Source organism: Saccopteryx leptura, chromosome 5 (genome assembly GCF_036850995.1).
Source record: "Saccopteryx leptura isolate mSacLep1 chromosome 5, mSacLep1_pri_phased_curated, whole genome shotgun sequence".
In the NCBI taxonomy this organism is placed as follows: Eukaryota; Metazoa; Chordata; class Mammalia; order Chiroptera; family Emballonuridae; genus Saccopteryx; species Saccopteryx leptura.
Window position 1 is genome coordinate 125,628,463 of NC_089507.1, and position 20,826 is coordinate 125,649,288.

At 44.0% G+C, this 20,826-nt stretch overlaps 1 protein-coding gene across 1 annotated transcript in view; it reads left to right on the plus strand.

The window, feature by feature from the left end:
* Nucleotides 1-15,211, plus strand: part of PIP4K2A (phosphatidylinositol-5-phosphate 4-kinase type 2 alpha) — a 211,278-nt gene extending 196,067 nt beyond the window's left edge. The window contains exons 8-10 of the mRNA XM_066384555.1: nucleotides 7,438-7,681; nucleotides 9,815-9,918; nucleotides 12,655-15,211. Of these exons, the coding sequence (XP_066240652.1) occupies nucleotides 7,438-7,681; nucleotides 9,815-9,918; nucleotides 12,655-12,735 (429 nt within the window). The 3' untranslated portion in view covers nucleotides 12,736-15,211. The remainder of the gene's footprint in view (nucleotides 1-7,437; nucleotides 7,682-9,814; nucleotides 9,919-12,654) is intronic.
* Nucleotides 15,212-20,826: the final 5,615 nt, after the last annotated feature.

Genomic DNA, 20,826 nt, shown 5'->3' on the forward strand with positions numbered 1-20,826 from the left:
TTCAGTAGAGCGAATGTGTTAATAAAGTTAGCAAATAGAGGGGATTTAAATTTGTTGTGAAAAGAGTTTATTAATGGCTCTTTCGCCACATAGTTTTCTAGAAAAGTTTGTGACAGGGCTCATAAAGGTCTTGAGGAAGATACTAGCTTAAAGATGTGGCATAGTGAGGAATTAATTATGTGTATAAAATTTTTTTCTTTGTTTAATCCTGTTACCTTTTTCACTTAGCCTGCAGCCCTTACCCCTCTGAAAACTGTCAGTCTGTTCTCTGCATCTGTGAGTCTGTTTCTATTTTGTTTGTTAGTTCATTTTGTTCACTAGACTCCACATATGAGTGGAATCATATGGTCCTTGTCTTTCTCTGCCTGGCTCACTTCACTTAGCACAATGCTCTCCAGATCCATACGTGCCATCGCAAAGGGTAAGAGTTCCTTCTTTTTTTATGGCTGATGAGGAATTAATTATGAAGGAATCAAATTAGATGGAATATTCTGAGGGGAAAAGAGGCTGATCGGAGTTTTTTATATAATTATTAAGAAATTGAAAAGAAAGAAAAGCAAGGAACATAAGTTTATGAAGATTTTAAAATCTTCATGCTTTGAAATCTTACGTACTTAAAAACAATCAATATATTTGAGGCAGAAGCATAAAGGGACGCACAGAAACGGGCAGATATGTATTAAGTTCCTACTGTTAGTTGGTGGCAGAGCCCAGGAAGGGGGGCCTGGACCCCTGCCTCTCCTCTCCACCTGTCCTTCCAGGCCACAGTAGTTTTGTAGCACCCAACAGGAATTGTTTTCTAATGAGAATCTTGTATTTATTGCCACATCTCATTTCACGCTACTTCCAAAGACATTTAAATAGAGTTTGTGAGTGTAAGGGCTAATGAACCAGTGGGTGTTCCCTTATGTTTCTCCTGTTGGCCCACCTGACTTGTGTAAACTGCACACTTGATGATCTCCTGTAATGATCACAACATGGACAGTGATAACAGCAGCTGCCATTGTTGCTTGATTCATTGCCTCAGCTACATTATCTCTTTGCAATCCTTTCCACACTCCCATGAGATATGTGCTATTGTCCCATATTAATAGAATAACTGAAGCTCAGACAGGTGAACTCGTTATCAAGGCACAGAGCTAATAAGTGAGAGGAAAAAAACATTTTATCTCCTATGCAATTCCAAACTCTATACTTTAAAAAAAAAAATCTCATACTGCAATTAAAGAAGTAGAATCACTGAGTCGCCCTTATCAGCAAATATAATCCTCAACCCTGAGTACTTCCTTCCCTTTCTACCTTAGGCTCATAGGCTTAAAAATGTACCTTGTACCCATTTAGGCTGCAGTTGGTTTCCGTGGTCTTCTCAGGAAGGTCAAACAGCTCCTGCCTGGAGCCGCATTGTTCATCCCACTGATGGTTCAGTGGGCAGCGCGGGCAGCTGCCTTCATTCACTCTTGACTATAGTTGTTTCCGTACTGGAAGAGGAGCCTGCGCAGTGGTCTGCCTGCAGGTGGGATGCCCAGGGAAGGAGCTCAGGACTGCCTGACCTCTGTCCAGCACAGCTGCAAGGGGACAGTATGGGCTGGAGGCCACCCCACTGAGCACAGCAGGTTAATTACAGGCATCCTTACTTTTGTGCATAAAACACTTGAACATGTATCTGAAAGTCAATCGTCTGAAGGCCAAATAGTAGACCTACATGTTAAACAGAGTTTCTGTTTTGTAAGATAAATTGTATAGTATATGGTTTCTTTTTGCTTCTGATAAGTGCTGTCTCTTGGAGTCTCAAACAAAGGTTTTTTTGTTGCTTTGTTCTTTGTTTTTATTTGGTTGAGGCATTTATTTTGGGGAGAAAGGGATTATGAAAAATTCAGGAGAGTTAGGAGGATGGGGAAGAAGAAGCAGGCATCTCCTTCACTTGTTCAATAAATATTGAGTACCTACCATCACTTCCTGGGAGTCACAAGTACAACGAGGGCAGAATGGGCCAGAGCCCCTGCCATTGTGGGACCACCGTATTTGTGAGAGACAGAAATTACTCCGGAATCTGACCAGATGAACGAGCAGTTATGCCACATCGTTAGGGGAAAGCACATCGCTGCCCAGGCCCGTGCTGTGGGAGGCCTGGGCAGGGGCCGGAGAGGCTTTCTGAGCAAGGTCCCCAGCCCGGCCCTGCAGTTGAGATCCAAAGTTTTAGCGGGAGGTAACTGGGGGCAGGAGAGAACAGGGTTCCAGACTGCCCAAGAGGCGATGGGCCAAACTAGCCAGGTTCCCTGAACCACATTAGAGTTTGTTTCTGCCCTGCAAGAAATGGGACGCCATGGAAAGTTCTTACACTGGGGCATAAGAAGATCAAATTTGCATTTTGTAAAGCTGTTCCCTTTCCAGAGGGCTGGAGGAGGATGTCTGGGTAGCCTTCAGTCCTTCCCACTTCCCAGGGACCTTCCAAGGGCCCAGAGGAGCAGAGATGGGGAGAAGGGGACCTTTGCCCTGCCACCATACTAGCTGAGCAATGCCCAGCCTGGCCAAGCCCCCCCCCCCCCCCGCATCTTGCCCCACCGCATACATATGCTCTCCAGGGGGAGATACTGCCACCTGGCAATCGATGTGTCTCCAGGTCTGCCTGGACCTCTGCTTGGAGACAGTGGGGGAGGGGAGCAGGCCCGAGAGATACTTTGGTAAAGGGGTTGGGGCAGGCACTGTGCTAGGCTTGGGAGAGGATAACAAAAGAGACAAAGGAGGCACTGACCCTGTTTAGGAGGCTAGAGGCCGAGCAGCCACAGGCACAGTCCCCTGGGAGCCTTGAACAGATAGGGCAAAAGCCGGGCCCCCAGTGAGCATCCTGCCCTCCCTACCTCCCTGGGGTAAGAGGATATGGCTGCTTATTTCTAATGCAGTAGTTCCCAGTGTCTTTTGTTGCCAAACACTGTTCTGAAGGGGGAAAGAAGAGTCCAGGATCACATTGGTGTGACCCCTGCTGCTTGCTGATACCCCCTCAGAGAGCCACAGCACTTACTCACTTTGGAGATCCATCTCCTCAAAAGCCATTCAATTTGTTTTACCTCTTCATTTTTCTACCAGCATTGTGTAGAACGAGATTTGGGAAAAGCAGCCTGAATGCAGCTTCCCGAGACAGCGTAATGCAAAGAAGAGCGTGACTTTGAATGTGGGATCCTAAATCCACCACCTCTTAGTTATGAACCTTTGGAAAGTTCTTTAATCTGCCTGAGCCTGGTTGCTGTCTCTCACAGGGATCTGAATGCCTATCTCAGGCCAGACCAGCTGTCTCCGTGCCCCATAGCTTAGTTCTCTTCCACGTCATGGACCCATGGGGAGCAGAAAAGTCTGAGTCAGGTCCTGGCTCAGTGTTTGGCTCTGTGTGGGTAAAGAATCCAAGCATTTTATGCTATTATCGTTCTCTCGATATGGGGCAGGTCGTCCACACAACATGTTCCTGGCCAGATGTTCCCCAAAGCCCAGCAGCTGCCATGATGACACGGGAGGATGAGCAGTCTCTGACCGTTAGGAAGGAAGGCTGGCTGCAGGAAGTGGAAGTGGCCAGTTGGTTCTGTGATGACTAATAGCAGGGTTTGGGAAAAGCCATGGGGAGAAGCAGTGGCTCAGAAAACTTGACTCCAGGCTTGAGAGTCAATGCTCTGTTGTTTGTTTTTTAATAGGCTGAGTAGCACCTTTATTTTTTCCCCCCAGCTCTATTAAGGTATAATCAACAAGTAAAATTGTAAGGCGTTTACAGTATACAATGTGATGATTTGATATATTTATCCATAATAATAGGATTTTCTCCTTTTTTTTGTTGTTTTTTTTTTTTGTTAAGAAATAGAGTTTATCTTTTAAGATGAAGTCTTAGGCCTTTACAGAGATGCACAAAAACCTCATCTCTTTTTAAATTATTCTTAGATAAAGGAGAAGTAATATTTATTTAATCATCATGTTTTGTGTGTGTGTGTGTGTTTTTTTTTGTTTTTGTTTTTGTACCTTTTTATTTTATTTTATTTTAATGGGGTGACATCAATAAATCAGGGTACATATATTCAAAGAAAACATTTCCAGGTTATCTTGTCATTTAGTTCTGTTGCATACCCATCACCCAAAGAGAGATCGTCCTCCGTCACCCTCTATCCAATTTTCTTTGAACCCCTCCCCCTCCCCCTCTCCCTCCTTCTCTCCCCCCACCCCCCGTAACCACTACACTCCTGTCCATGTCTCTTAGTCTCACTTTTATGTCCCACCAATGTATGGAATCCTGCAGTTCTTGTTTTTTTCTGATTCGCTTATTTTACTCCATATAATGTTATCAAGATTCCACCATTCTGCTGTAAGTGATCCAATGTCATCATTTCTTCTAGCTGACTAGTATACCATGGTGTATATGTGCCCCATCTTCTTTATCCAGCCTTCTATTTTTTTTTTTTACAGTGATTAAAAGCCTTTAAGCAAACTCTTGGCCAATACAGCAAGAATCCATAAAAGAGCCCTTGCCAGTTGGCTCAGCGGTAGAGCGTCGGCCTGGCGTGTGGGGGACCCGGGTTCAATTCCCGGCCAGGGCACATATGAGAGGCGCCCATTTGCTTCTCCACCCCCCCCCCTTCCTCTCTGTCTCTCTCTTCCCCTCCCGCAGCCAAGGCTCCATTGGAGCAAAGATGGCCCGGGCGCTGGGGATGGTTCCTTGGCCTCTGCCCCAGGCGCTAGAGTGGCTCTGGTCGCGGCAGAGCGACGCCCCGGAGGGGCAGAGTATCGCCCCCTGGTGGGCAGAGCTTCGCCCCTGGTGGGTGTGCCGGGTGGATCCCTGTCGGGTGCATGCCGGAGTCTGTCTGACTGTCCCTCCCCGTTTCCAACTTCAGAAAAATACAAAAAAAAAAAAGAATCCATAAAAGAGTAGTGTCCTTAACATGTTCACCAAGTCCAAGTTGGCCCCATCACCATGCCAAATCCCCCATTTAGTTAATTAAATTAGAATGTTCATCACATTATATGTTTACCTTTCAGTGTGTGTGTGAGAAAACATTTAAGTGCTGTTCTCTTAGCAGATCTCAGTTACACAATAGAATGTTATCAACCGTGGTCACCATGTGTAGATCAGATTTTCAGCCAGGGAGCTGCAAGAATTTTTAAAACATGCAATAGCTGACTATTCAGTCAAGGGCACTGACCTCCTTTTCCTTTTAATCAAATTAAAATGACAACAGCCAAGACAACAATAGCTGCCTGGTATGAATGAATCAAAATCATACCTATTTTGGGGGTCAGATCAGCAAAAAATACATTTTTTGGTGTGCCGCAGAATTTTGGTAGTTTTTATGCCATGAGATGAAAAGATTGAAAATGGCTGCACTAGATTTTCAGACCTTATTCATCTTATAACTGAAAGTTTGTATCCTTTCCCCAGCCACTTTTCTACTCTGCTTCTATGAGTTCAATTTTTTTTTAAAGATTCCACATATAAGTTACACCATGCAGTATTTGTCTTCCTGTGACTGGCTTATTTCACAGAACAGTGTCCTCACGGTCCATCGATGTGTCGCAAATGATATCCCATTGTGTGTATGTACCACAGCTGTCGTATCCGTCCATCCAGCAATGGACACTTAGGTTGTTTCCATGTCTTGGCTATCGTGAATAATGCTGCAGTGAACATGGGGGTTGTGCTAGAAAATGGTTTCATTTCCCCTGGGTAGATACCCAGAAATGGGATTGCTTGATCATATGGTAGTTCTGTTTTTAATTTTTTGAGAATACTTCCTATTGTTTTCCATAGTGGCTGCACCAATTTACAACCCCACCAACAGTGCACAAAGTTCTCCTTTCCTCCAGGTCCTTGCCAGCACTTGTTATTTCTGATCTTTTTGATAACAGCCATTCAGCAGGTGTGAGGGGATAGCTTGTGGTTTTGATTAGTATCTTCCTGACGATTAGTGATGCTGAGCACCTTTTCACGTGCCTGTTGACCATGCACTACTCTTTCTTATTATTATTATTAAGGATTTGCTTCTGTTATTTTTAAGCATTAAGTTTTTCCTGTCTTGCTTAAAGATTTGTGATTTCTTTTTTCTGAGCCCAAAACAAATGGAAATAGAGTCCCTAGGAAACTGAAGAAGAAATGGGAGCGAGGAAGGGGCATGCAAGCAGGAGGAGGTCCGGGCTGGTGACACCTGCAGGCATCAGGACGAAGCTGGAGTGTGAGGCCTCGCCTTGCTTTTCAGGGAGTGTGGCTTCTCTTTCAGCTCAGAGATGAAGATGTTTCCCCTCCAGCTTAGGGGAAAGAAATCTCTCTGTACATCTCCACAAATTACTTTCATTTTATTTCAGCCAGAACTTTAAGACCAATAATTTCATATGCTTACCCTTTGTGTAAGGAAGTTCATTTTTTCCATTCCATCAGAATAACCCTGAGGCCGAGTTGCTCTGCGTCACTGAGCAAGGATGGCACCAAATCCTTCAAGAATTAGGGTCAGGCACCTTCTCGGACCACGAGCCCAGGGTCCAGGCAGAGTTGGACCCTGTGCAGAGCCAGCCAGCTGGGAACTAGGAAGCTCTTTAGTTCCGGCCAGCAGAGGGGCTGCCACATTGCGTCTTCATTAATACTATCCACATTTTAACTGAATAATTAATTAGTATGTCGTGCTTAAGGTCATGTGTCCAGGGACATCTGCTAAAAAAGAAAAAAAAATCATGACCTGAAAAGTCAAAAAAGAACTTGCCAGGCAGGAGTAGCCAAAAGCCAGAGCTGGGTCTTGCCCCTATTAATTTCTAGCTGGGGCGGGAGCCGGGCCTGTGTGGCCTGCCTCACCGGGGCGAACCAGCAGTGGAACCTCTGGCCTCCCAGCTTCCCCACAAGGACACCAGGCAGGACAGGACTGCGTTATTGACCAGAGCACTGACGCGCATTGCTGGTTGATTGGGACGTTTGGGCTTTTACTTATTTGTGATGGACAGCATAATACTCTCTTTGGTGGAGTGTGGTGATTCCAATGTGCTTTCGCAAACTGTTCTGAGAGGCTCTGCTAGGAGCTACTTGGGAGGTCCCTGGTTTTTTCCATGAGCCGTGTTAATTATGGGGAGAAACATTCTCTTCCCCTTCACTGTCTTTTATTTTTGCCAGCCATGGGCTCTGCTCTTTGACCTAATCCCACCTAGATGTGAGCTGTGCATGCCTCAGCCTCCAGCAGGCCTTCTGGGAGGAGGCCACCAGCTCTAAGCCAGCCTGGCGCACCCGGCCACGTTTTTGGCCAAAGAAACTGCCCAGGACTCTGAGAGCACGTAAAGGGGACTCCTGGCCACCTGCAGGGACACCCCCTCTCCCGTCTCCCGTTCCTTCCCTTAGAGCTTCCCCGTGAACATTTTTCCGAGCTTGTTTTCTTTAACTGTAGGGTTCTATTTAAGGCCTCACTGACCCTGTTGCCTCCTGCCCTCCAGTTTCTTGCCCAGCTGAAGCTCATGGACTACAGCCTGCTGGTGGGAATCCACGACGCGGAGAGAGCGGAGCAGGAAGAGGTGGAGTGTGAAGAGAACGACGGGGATGAGGAGGGGGAAAGCGATGGCACCCACCCCGTGGGAACCCCTCCAGACAGCCCTGGAAACACACTCAACAGCTCCCCACCCTTGGCTCCAGGGGAGTTCGATCCAAACATTGATGTTTATGGAATTAAATGCCATGAAAGTAAGCTCAGTTACTATCACCTCTTCTTACCTGTGAAGTCGTTTTATTTATGCATTTTCTTACCAGTAATTATAACCCAGTTAAAATCATGCTGCCCTGCAGGCTTCGCTCTCCAGAGTCCCAATAAATTGATTTGGGGACCAGAGGAGATTAAAGTAACTGTAATCTCTGATTTTGAAAAGAATAATGTGATAAGATCCTTGAATTTTGTGATGTTTATGAAACCACAAATTATGTTATGTATACAACTCATATACACAAACTTAATAAATACAGATAACATATATAAGAAGTTTCTCTCTTTTATGTAACTGTAAAGTGTCACAAATCCTGAGCTAGGTACAAACATGGTCCACTCTGCACCTCCCGTGGACATCCTGCGGGACGGACACGTGCTCTCGGCCAGCCCGTCCTTCCTCAGGAGCGCTGCGGCATGAGGGTGGAGGACGGGAGCCTCTGGCTTGCTGCTGTGTCTCTCCCGAGCTGTCCCTCCCCACGGGAGCCTCTGGCTTGCTGCTGTGTCTCTCCCGAGCTGTCCCTCCCCACGGGAGCCTCTGGCTTGCTGCTGTGTCTCTCCCGAGCTGTCCCTCCCCACGGGAGCCTCTGGCTTGCTGCTGTGTCTCTCCCGAGCTGTCCCTCCCCACGGGAGCCTCTGGCTTGCTGCTGTGTCTCTCCCGAGCTGTCCCTCCCCACGGGAGCCTCTGGCTTGCTGCTGTGTCTCTCCCGAGCTGTCCCTCCCCACGGGAGCCTCTGGCTTGCTGCTGTGTCTCTCCCGAGCTGTCCCTCCCCACGGGAGCCTCTGGCTTGCTGCTGTGTCTCTCCCGAGCTGTCCCTCCCCATGGGAGCCTCTGGCTCGCTGCTGTGTCTCTCCCGAGCTGTCCCTCCCCACACCCCCATTAAGGGGTCTGTGACCTTCTCCTCTAGAGTGGGACCGTCTTCATCTTCAGTATCTTGGAAATTGTATATTTGAACAAATGTTACATTCTGCCACAGCTACATGTACATGAAAAAAACATATTTTAGAGAGATGAGAAAAGCAGACCTCTTTTTCTGAGTAAAAAAAAATTTTGATTCATTGTTGTTTTTAAAAAACCTCATATAGCATATCTGCCAAATGAGTTTGTGTTCAATTTTTAATTTTGCTCACCAAAATTATTTCTTTAACATAGAAAATTAGGTACAGTCAAATGTATTTATATTTCCTCTTCATAATTAAAATAGCATTATATTTGTGAAAATATGTAGAAGATAGATATTGTCCATGATATATGCCTTTATCCCATTCTGATGCTAGATCCAATGAGAATTTGTAACTAGCATCTAATTGAAATTAGCATCTAATGGTTGAAGAGGATCGAGTAGCATGATTGCTTCTACTTGTTGTATAGAGTATTTTTAAAATGGGGTTTTTTTTACACCAAAGCAATATACAGTCATTAAAGAAAATGCAGATTAACAAAAAATAAAAACAATCTCACCTTTGGCCTTCCACTGTTAATATCCTGGGGTTGTGTTCTTGTTTCTTACTTTTTTTTTTTTTTTTTTCTGAAGCTAGAAACCGGGAGAGACAGACAGACAGACTCCCACATGCACCCGACTGGGATCCACCCAGCACGCCCACCAGGGGGCGATGCTCTGCCCCTCCAGGGCGTGGCTCTGCCGGGACCAGAGTCACTCTAGCGCCTGGGGCAGAAGCCAAGCAGCCATCCCCAGCGCCTGGGCCATCTTTGCTCCAATGGAGCCTCGGCTGTGGGAGAGGAAGAGAGAGACAGAGAGGAAGGAGAGGGGGAGGGGTGGAGAAGCAAATGGGCGCTTCTCCTGTGTGCCCTAGCCGGGAATCGAACCCGGGACTTCTACACGCCAGGCCGACACTCTACCACTGAGCCAACCGGCCAGGGCCCCGTTTCTTACTTTTTAAATTGAGAGGAACTTGGGTTCCAAGAGTTAGGCTATGTAATGGGGTATGCAGGAGTCACAGGGACTCTTTAAAAGCCTCTGTTGCCTTGTGCGTGGACTCCTTTAAAACTCATCCTATGAGACCGCTTAAGCTCTAGTTCTTCTTCCTGCATCAGCAGCCCCTGCCTTTCCCAGGGTTACCATTGATGCCCTAACTTTGCTCTTGTCCCTTTACAGACTCACCTCGAAAAGAGGTGTACTTTATGGCAATTATTGACATTCTGACCCATTATGATGCAAAAAAGAAAGCTGCCCATGCTGCAAAAACTGTTAAACATGGCGTAAGTACCTCCCTTTTGTTTCCTTCTCTGCTTCTGGGCCCTTGAGTCCTCTGGGCTGTTCCTTTTCGCTGTGATGCTCAAAGTCCGTGTGTGGTTCTGGCTTCCCACAGGGGTCTGAGCATGAGAGGCCGAGTCAGTGAATGCCCATGCTCACGCTGCTCCCCGGGACTGCCCAGGCTTTTGACATGTTGCTCAAACTTAGCCGTGCCTCCTCTTTTCACATACTAGAGATACTCATCTAGACACCTGCATCACTAGTCTGTTCTTCATATTCTTTTTGTTTGAAAAATGTCTCAAAGATAAAAGTGCTGAAGATAGTTAAGTGAAATGTTCAAGAACTGAAGCACTGTTCTCTATTTCAGACACTTCCAAAATAGACAGTATTATATACACCACTCACAAAAATTAGGGGATATTTTATAGCTTCATATTCATTTTGAAACATCCCTAGTTTTTGTGAGCAGTATATTTATTCCCCACAATGAAGTGTATTTTTTCTATTACAAAAATCTTTTCCAGTGCAAGGTCAAAATGTAATCATCTGAATTCCTTACCTTTATTGTGCTTACTCAGAATTGTCACTATTGCAGGCCTATGTTAACTTGTTCATCCCATGACAAGCATAGAAGGGCTACTCGTGTATCCCTGTTTATCAGTTGAAGACACCGAGGAAGAGAGCTGAGGTGGCAACTCTCCAGGGTCACTAGGAAGTGGCAGAGAATGCTCCCCAGACCTAGCCCAGCCACCTGCTCTGGGCTAGTCCTATCCCTCCACCCCACCAGTGAACCCCATTCACCTGGTTCAAGTTCACAAGTCGTTGACACCCATTATGCTGTTACAGATCCACCAGATGCAGTAAATAAGCCATAGACCTGGTTTGGAGTCCCTATTGCAGCTTTCCCAGTTGTGTGACCTTGAGGAAATACTTTGGACTTCAGTTCTTCCAACTGATAAAGGAGCCCTAATCCTTCACTGGCGGGGTTTTGTTGAGGGGATACATGAGACAAACAGGCTGAACAGTGGAGAGAGGCTCTGTGTTTGTTCCCATTCTCCTCAAATCTACTTTACTCTTCTATTCTGTATGGAATTGAAAATGCACCACAGCAAACATGGCTCCCATCTTCTCCCATGGAAGTTACCAGCTCAGCCCCATGTATACACCATGGCCTAAAATCATGCGCAGTTTGCAAGAATAGACATGACTCTCCTGACCAAGCGGTGGCGCAGTGGATAGAGCATCAGACAAGGGACAAGGAGGACCCATGTTCAAGACCCCAAGGTCGCCAGCTTGGACACGGGCTCATCTGGTTTGAGCAAGGCTCACCAGCTTGAGCCCAAGGTCGCTGGCTTGAGCCCTTGGTCTGCTGTAGCCCCCAGTCAAGGCACATATGAGAAAGCAGTCAATGAACAACTAAGGAATCACAACGAAGAATTTATGTTTCTCATCTCTCTCCTTTCCTGTCTGTCCCTATCTGTCCCTCTCTCTAACTCTCTCTGTCTCTGCCACACAAAAAAAAAAAAGAAAAGAAAAAAAGAATAAGACATGACTCTTCTTAAAGGACTGTTGGGTTGAGCTGCTGCTGGGAACCTACCTTGAAGGCCTGAGCTCCTCTGGCCATCCCAGCAGCCCAGGCCGGGCACTGCAGCGACCTTCCATTGTGCACGGGTGTCTACAAATAGCACGAGGTGACTCAGGCAAGCTCTGTTCTTCCCCTCTGCGGCTCAGGAAGGTGGTCAGTAACTCCCATGGGTCTGCTTGTCTCTTGAAATAGGAAATCCCCCACCCTGCTGTTGCAAGGGGCCCAGCATCCTTGCTCCAAGCAGGTCTCTGAAGGGGAACAATGGCAGCCCTGTTCCACATGCTTGAGGGAAGCCAGCCCCTGTCCTCGGGGAGGGACTCAGTCACAGTGCTGTGTCTCCCTGGTCCAGGTGCTGGGAGTCGGGCAGCAGACACAGAACCTAGGATCTCTGCTGCCGCCGTTTGAAGCATTCAACTGCTTACATTGACCAGAAAAATGAACACAATCCTTCATTGTCGTCAGTTTTCCTTTAGCCGAAGGTTGATGTTTGTGTCATTCTCAAGGTAGCTACAATCTGCTATCTCAAAAAAAAAAAAATGTCCCCATGGCTTCAGAATGTAGGCTGAACAGATTCCAGTGTTTGGCAGGAACATCACAAATGTGGCTAGTTTGACTTTTTTTTTTTTTAAGTCACAGCAATCACGGTGTATGTGATAATAGCAGAGGCGGATTTAACAGCGGGCGCACCAGTGCGCGCCCTGGGCCCCGACTTCTGAAGGGCCCCGCAAAACCCCAACTTTACACTTTTTTTTAATGACACCAAGTTTGGTTTCATATGTGCAATTTTAACATTAATAGTACATAATATTTTTTATTTATTTAAAAATATGGTTAACATGTATTTTTATTTTCCCTGTCTCTCTCTCTCTTTATTTTTAAGAGGCCCAATATTTTCTTCTGGCCCTGGGGCCTCAAACGACCTTAATCTGCTCTGGATAATAGCATCTGTTGTTCTGCCACTCTGCCTTGTTTTCTCACACAGATTCCTACGAACCTTGTATTTAGACCCACTGTCCAAGCTATTTTGTGTTACATTTTAAGAGCAGAGTCTGCATAGGTTTGAAAATGATAAGCATTGCATTCAGCTGCAATTGGACATTGCTGTCGATACTGAAGAGTAACTATACCAATATTTTTCTCCTTTCAAACTGCCCAGGCTGGCGCTGAGATCTCAACCGTGAACCCAGAACAGTATTCAAAGCGCTTTTTGGACTTTATTGGCCACATCTTGACGTAACCTCCTGCACAGTCTCAGGCGAACACGAACATGGGAAGGACCGAGGTGGCTTTGGTGTAGGAAATACTGAAAACTAAACTCAGTGAAGCACACCTCCTCGTTTACATCTTCAGGCCAAGATGACTGATTGGGGGCCACTCGCTTTAACAGCTACCTGATTATTTCCCAGCATCATTCTAGCTATTTTTGACAGGCGTGCGTGCACGTGTGTGTATGTGTGTGTGTGTGCGTGTGTGTGTGCCTGTGTGTGTGGGTATCTTCAAAGTTAATTAAGTAATAAAGTCGATCAGCTTCAGTCAGAGTATGTTTGGGCAACAACCCTCTGATTCCAGCTGTGAAGGAACGAAGGAATGAATGAGTATGGGGGGGGGAGGAAATGCATGTCAGACCAGCCATGTCGGCATCACATGATAAACTGGATCAATTTATGTTTTGGAGTTGAAATATGTGAGACAGTATACATAATAATAATGATGATGATAATAATGATGGTGATTAAAAGGAGAAAACTTAACCATGAATGTTACACTCCTACCACGCACGCTGACACTCCTTAACAGCTGTACCCCAAGCCCCTCGCACTGGACAGAGGAGTGCTGGCATGTCTTGAGTGTCTTGGTTCAGGGTTCTGTCTCTGCACAGTGTCAGGGCTGCCGATGTCCCAGGACAAACGCCCCTCCTCCAGCAAGAAGCTGATGCCCCTAGTGATTCTATCTGTACATTTCCACCTCAGTAAATACATCCGGGAAAACTGCTTACTTCTCTTCCTTTGCCTGGAGCTTCTTCACTGTTACACTTATGTTGCAAACATAGGAATTAATGCTACAAAATGATAATAAGGCTTTCCTGAAAAGTGCATAGTTTGGGGCAATGGTATCTACATCTCCCATGGTGGGAAGGTGAGCAAAGCATTAGAACTCTCAAGTCTCCTGTTCTGATTACAAATCTGAATTATAAGATGTTTATGTTTGACCATTGTTTAAACAGTGGTATTTTGTTATAAATTATCCCTTTAACTGAAACCCTCAATATTACTGTTTACATTATTAGGAAAACAGGGATATTTTTGAATCTAAAAATTTAATGTACAGCATGTGCTTTTTGAAGTTTACATGTAAAGTCATTTTACAGTGTAGGTGAAATAATGTTTGTCATATTTTGAAATGTATCCTGCAGTCATATTTTGGGATGAATGTTTTATGCAAAGGACATGGCAGGCAATCTTTTACAATTAAAGGGAAAGGGTTGTTCTGTTTCTTCCAGATATACATTTATCAACCTAATGATTTTTTTAAATGCTTAGCCCAAATCTGGTTATGTAATTTCATTGCCCTAAACTGTGCTGATTGTGTTTAATCAAGTTATAAATTTCCAACATCGATCATGTATTTATCAACTTTCCAGCATTTTTGGAAAGGTGTCAAGCTAAAATATTAGACTTGCTTAGAATAAGTTATCAACTTATACACTGTGCTAAAGCTGTGCCTTTGAAGTTCTTTGTTGAAAACATGAGATGGTTTTTGTAGGCAGTTTAAGAAAAAGAAAGAATAATCCACCCTTCAACAATTACTTCTAACTCAGCAGTACCCCGCCATACTGCCTCTGCCGGCGACTTACTTCAGGGCTATCAAGATTATAATTGAGTCTAATGTACGTGGGTTTACTTCGGGAAACACAAGGTAATACAACAGATCAGTGTCTTTAGGATTCCATAGCAACACCATCCTACTATTATCTACTGACTTCACATAGATCTATTATCCTCAAAAGATCAGATGTTAACACCTCTGTGACATGGTTGTCCAAATCTGTATTTCATGCATTTAAATTAATTGAGATTATGACTTGGTTATTTCTCCCCACTTTTCATTCTGGAATCCAGTCATGTTCAGTCTTCTGAAGTTATACTGTAGTTGATTTGACCTAAGATGACAAGAATGAGACCCTGAAGTAAGGATAAGGTACATACATTATTTGAGTAACTATTTCCTTTGTGGCCAATCAGTGTATGCTCTTAGAAGTTTACAAAATGCTTTATTTTTGTCTGAAACAGTCTCTGTCATTCATTTCTGTTGATAAACTATTTGGACAGAGTGAGAAAGTTTGCCTTGTATCTCCTAGTGCTAACAATACACTCCAGTCATGAGTCGGGCTTTACAAAATAAAGCACTTTGATGACTTAGAAGGTGGATCCTTTGTTCCTCTTTCTTGATTGTGTTTCTGTCTGTTGCAAGCAAACTGTAAACACTCAGTACTAAGTAAGATTACATTAGCTGGTCCTAGAAGAACTAAAGGTGAAATTGAATCTTCTCACTAACTAGTCCTTTGCCTTCAATCTATGAACTATTTTATTAGCAAATAATAGAAACTTCCAGGAAAAAATGACTTACAGGCATAGAAAAGAAATCTCTTCAATGAATACCTTATAAAATATATTATTTTATTTTTAATTCTTACCAATCATAGTTATTTTTGAAAATATTAGGATACCGTTGATGTATTATTAAGGCTTTTTGAAATAGTATTCCATTGTCACTGGTGACAGCTTAGCAAACGCTGTTCAGCTATTGCACTTGTTCTGAAAATGCATATATGTTCTAATACAATTGTTATATGAGAGTGATTTGAGCATAATGTACTTTTCTCATGTACTGGTGTGCATTTTTGTTTCACAAGGAACATCAGGTGAACACAGAAAACTGCACCCACCTGCACTGTGCTGCTAGGAAGACACACACCCCTCAGACATTTACCAGCTCGACACACGTTAGGAGTCACACTGGCCCGTATCTGGGGTTCAGCTTTCCTTCCAGCTTCAAATCACTCCTGCCCCATTCACAGGAACCTGAGAGCTGCAGCCCTCGGACCCACTACCACAGGCACCCTCAGGCCTTCCTCAAGATTACCTGTCACATTTATTGTGCTATTTATGTATTTCCTGACCATGTAGCATGTTTAAAACTGCTACTGGTTTTACTCCTTATTTTATTTATATTGTTATTGATTTTCGAGAGACAGGAAGAGAGAGATGAGAAGCATCAGCTCGTAGTTGCTTCACTTGAGTTGTTCATTGATTGCTTCTCATGTGCCCTGACAAGAGGGTAGGGGGAGACAGACTGAAGCCGAGCCAGTGACTCCTTGCTCAAATCAGCGACCTTGGGCTTCAAGCCAGCTACCTTGGGATCATGTCTACAGTCCCACCCTCAAGCCAGCAAGCCCGCACTCAAGCTGGCAACCTTGGTGTTTCAAACCAGGACCTCAGCATCCTGGGTTGACTACCCACTGTGCCACCGTGGTCAGGCAATTCGGTTCCTAAACTTTAGTGTGTCACTGATAAAGTGTTGGGGTTGTGCCGCTAGTTCTGTTATTCCCAAAAGCTGTGGTTTTTACTGTGTGATTTTGCACAGAGCAGTGACTTTTAGAAACATATATGTCTTATTACAGCCAGAGCTGACTGTAGTCAACGGGCTTAAATTCGATTTTCTTTGTAGACAGTTGGAATGTAGGCATTCATTTTCATTTTGTTTATTTTATTTCCTGGATTGAATTCACATTAGTCCCAGAAAATTGGTTCCTGCTAATTCATAGAAGAACAAAATTGTTCTGAAGCATTAATCCTTCAAGCAACACTTCTTTGGAAATAGCAGTTAAGGGTTAAATGCAAGAGATCAGAAACTATACATAACGAAGTAAAAATGTAAATACTGTAATGTCTAAATGTATATAATGAAGTGAGGCAGTGAAGAGATGGCGAGGCCAAGAGGTTGAACTCTGGAGATCTTACATCATAGACTGAAGGTCCTTAGCACCACTGCCCAGGGCCTTTCTAGGATTTGAAGTTAGAACACCCGCTAGGATGGATACAATAAAAAAGACAATGTCAACTATTAGGGTGTGGAGGAATTAAACCCTCACACACTGTTGGTGGAAATGTTAAATGATACAGCCACACTGGGAAACAGTCTGACAGCTCCTCCAATGGTTACACATAGACTACCAGGAATTCCACTTGGAGGTGTCTGTCCAAGAGAAGCTGCATTCCTGGAAGCAGAGGAAAATCCGTTTCCTGCCGTTCCCAGAGTTTAGGGGCCGCCTGCACTGTGGGCTTTTGTCTCCTTCCTGTTTCTATCATCACACCTCCTTGGTTAAATTAGCTAGTGGTCTAGTTTGTACATTTTCCCCAAAGAAAAAAGTTTTATTAATGGATTTGAGCTACCATTTTTCTGTTTTCAATCTTATTAATCTCTGCACTTAATCTTTGTTATATTTTTGTACTTTCTTTTGGTATATTTTATTCTTTTTTCTAGACTGAATTGGAAATCTAATTCATTTAATTTGCTTTTTAATCTTACTTGATGTAGGTGTATAGGGCTATGGTTTTTTTCCTGATCATTGCTTCTCGTACAACAAGGTAATCTACTCTCGGTTTGGAGCCTTTTCAATATAATATTTCAGAAATTCTTTAATTTTTGTTTATACTTCCCTTTTAGCCTGAGTTGTTCAGTAGATTTTTTTTATTTCCAGGTGGAAGTGCCTTTTTTGTTTTTATTTTTACTTTTAATTTCTAACTTTATTGTATTGTGTGCAGAAACCGTCAGTAATATTCACTTTGAAGAAACCTACCAATGTTTTCTTTGTGATCACTTTTCTTGGACATTCCTACGTGATATATTCTGGTATATTCTGTATATCAGGGTGTAGTGTTTGAAATACAGGGATGGGCAATGTAAGTTTCCTGATGTAATACACATAATTAATATATAGTTAGTAAGCAATAATACAAGAAGAAATGTTTCTCAAACAATGGTAAACCTACTTTTGCCCACCCTATTATCCAAAGGATCCTGAGACCGAGGGTGCACCATGCACTCTAGTGATGGCGCTGACTAAATGAACTGGATGGAGTCCACAGTTAGTGCACATCCAGTTTCTTTGTTCAAGCTGACATATGCTGTCGCATGGATTAGGAAACCCCACTGGTGTCACATGCCATCATTCAACTCCCGACAGGCATATTGCTCCACTGTCAGATCAAAGGCCAAATTTTCACTCACCTACATCTGAGAACCTAGACTTCAAATTTTCCTGTAGTCATTAACTTCACAAACCTAACCGGTATGTATGTGATCTCCCCGGGGCGGCCAAGTCCGCATCCCAGAACAGCCGGCGCCCTGGGGCGGGATCAGTGCCGGTTGCAGTCCACAGTCCAGCCTCCAGCAGAAGGCCACTGCCTCGGTCTTGCTAGGCTAACTAACCCTTGACCTGGAGTTCCTGCGCAAGCACAGTCTTATTATTTTGTAATAGGCATCCCTTGATTCCCATTATGTATACAGCTACGTGTAATCTTATTCTACCTCCTATTTCCGTATTCTACTTCTCTTCCATTTTGAGTTGTTTTTTTACCAATTTTTTTCATAACATGTTTATAAATTATTCTTATACCAATAAACCCTCCCTTATTTTAGCCTTGGCTCCACAATTACTGTAAATATAGAAAATACCATCAGCCCTTTTACCTAGATTCTTTAATCATCTTCACTGGATGAAGCGCATCCTCTAGTACAAGAATAGGCAAGGTTTTTCAGTAAAAAGATAGTAAATAGTTTAGGCTTTGTGGGAATCTGTTGAAATCGGTCCGCTGTGGTGGTGCAAAAGCCATGGACAATACGCAAACCGATGGGCGTTGCTAGGTTCCAACAAAACCGTATTTACAAAAATGGTTGGCATTTTTGTAATGCCAAACTAGATTTGGCTCGTGGCCAGTTTTCTGACCCCTGCTGTAACAGTTATTTTATATGTCCACTTGACTGTATCAGGGGTGCCCAGATCCTTGGCTGAACCTTACTTGTAGGTGTTTCTATGAGGGTGTTTCTGGGTGAAATTAGCATTTGATTAGTGGACTGGGTAAAGCAGCTTGCCCTCCCCAATGTAGGTGAGCAGCGTCCAGTCTGTTGAAGCTCTAATTAGAAGAACAGGCAGAAAGGAAGATCTCAGCCTTTCCCTGCCTGATGGTTTGAGCTGGAACATTGGTCTTCTGCACTCTTCGTGCTCAGTCCTTTGACCTCACAGTGAACCACGCCACAGGCTTTCCAGCTTGCAAACAACAGGTGATGGGATTTCTCAGGCTTCAAAATTGTGTGAGCCAATTACTTACAATAAATTTCTATATATCTATCCTATTGGTTCTGTTTCTCTGGAGTACCTTGACGTACACACCTGCTTTCATAGAGTCCATAGGAAAAGCACCTGTGTATGGTCATCCATACATGCAGTTCTTGCACACAAATGACTGTTTATCAATAGCCTTGATACTCGAAGGATAACTTGGCTGAGTGATTTTCCTGGTTCATATTTTCTTTCCCTGAGATTTTCTTGAAATTACTGTTCTGTTGCTACTGACATTATTTCATCTTTTTGCCTGGAGGCTCTGAAGATTTCTTATTTCTTTAGTCTAGTCATGTCACCAGTCCTCTGATGGTCCCCTCCTCCTGGTATTCATGCCTTGGTTTAATTTCCTCCCCTCAAGTTTCTGCTGAAACAGTGACTTTCTTCTAACAAATATAATATGGTACAAATGATGAGATGTCACTTCCAAGATTAGGTTACAAAGACTCTGGCTTCCACGTTCTGCACCCTCTTGCTCTCACTTGCACACTCGGATGGAATCCAGCTGTCGCGTGTGAGCTGACCTATGTCAAGGCCCACTTGGCAAGAAACTATATTGCTTACCAACAGGACCTTTAGCCTGCCAAAAACCACATGAGTTCCTCCCTCAACTGAGCCCTCAGGTAGGACCAGTGCTGACGACTTAATTGCAGCTTCATGAGAGACCTTTGGTTAGAGGCATCCAGCTGAGCTGCTCTGGATTCCTGACCCACAGAGGCTGGGAGATAATAATTGTTTGCTATTTTACGCTGCTAAATTTGGGAGTCATTTGTTATAACACTATGAATAAAAAATACACTAGGATGTTGTGAAGTTGATCATCCCAGGTTCATTTTCAGGGTGTCCAGTTCCTTTTTTAAAAATTGTGGTAAAACACACATAACACAAAATTTCCCACCATAACCATTTTTAACTGTACATGCTAAGTACATTCATACTGTTGTGCAACCAATCGCCTTTCATCTTATAAAACTAAAACTTTATATAAGTGAACCTGACCAGGCAGTGGTGCAGTGGATAAAGCGTTGGACTGGGATGCAAAGGACCCAGGTTCAAGACCCCAAGGTCGCCAGCTTGCGTGCAGGCTCATCTGGTTTGAGCAAGGCTCACCAGCTTGGACCCAAGGTTGCTAGCTTGAGCAAGAGGTTACTCGGTCTGCTGAAGGCCCACGGTCAAGGCACATATGAGAAAGCAATCAATGAACAATTAAGGTGTCGCAATGAAAAACTAATGATTGATGCTTCTCATCTCTCTCCCTTCCAGTCTGTCTGTCCCTATCTGTCCCTCTCTCTGACTCTCTCTGTCTCTGTCACAAAAAAACACACACATAAAAAAAAACTGTATGTATGAAACAACTCCCACATTGTACCTTCCTCAGACCCTGGCAACCACTGTGTCACTTCCTGTCCCTCTGAGCTTGACTACCCTCAGTTCTTCATGTAAGTGGAATCATAAGGTATTTTGCAGGTATGTGGCTGGCTTATTTCTCTTAGCATAATGTCCTCAAGTTCATGCCTTCCAACTTCACTTCCATCACCCCTTTTCCAGACCCAAAAATATCTCATCCTTTACTAAATTTCCCTCCTAAATATCCCTCAAATTCATCCACTTCCTAGCCTGTCCACTACCTTTCTTAAGCTCCCAAGGTCCATTCAGTTACTCAAGGCAGAAACCTGGGAACTTCTATTATTCATTTCTTTCTCTTACTACCACATTCAGTCAATCAACAGATCCTCCTAGCACTTATTCCAAAATATCTCATTTCATCATCTTTTTCTCTTCCTCTGCCTGGCTTATTTCACTTAGCATAGTAGTTTCCAGATCCATCCATGTCACAAAAGCTAAGATCTCCTTTTTCAAGGCCCCGTAGTATTCCATAGTATATATGTACCTCTGCTTTTTAATCCACCTGTCTACTGATGGACA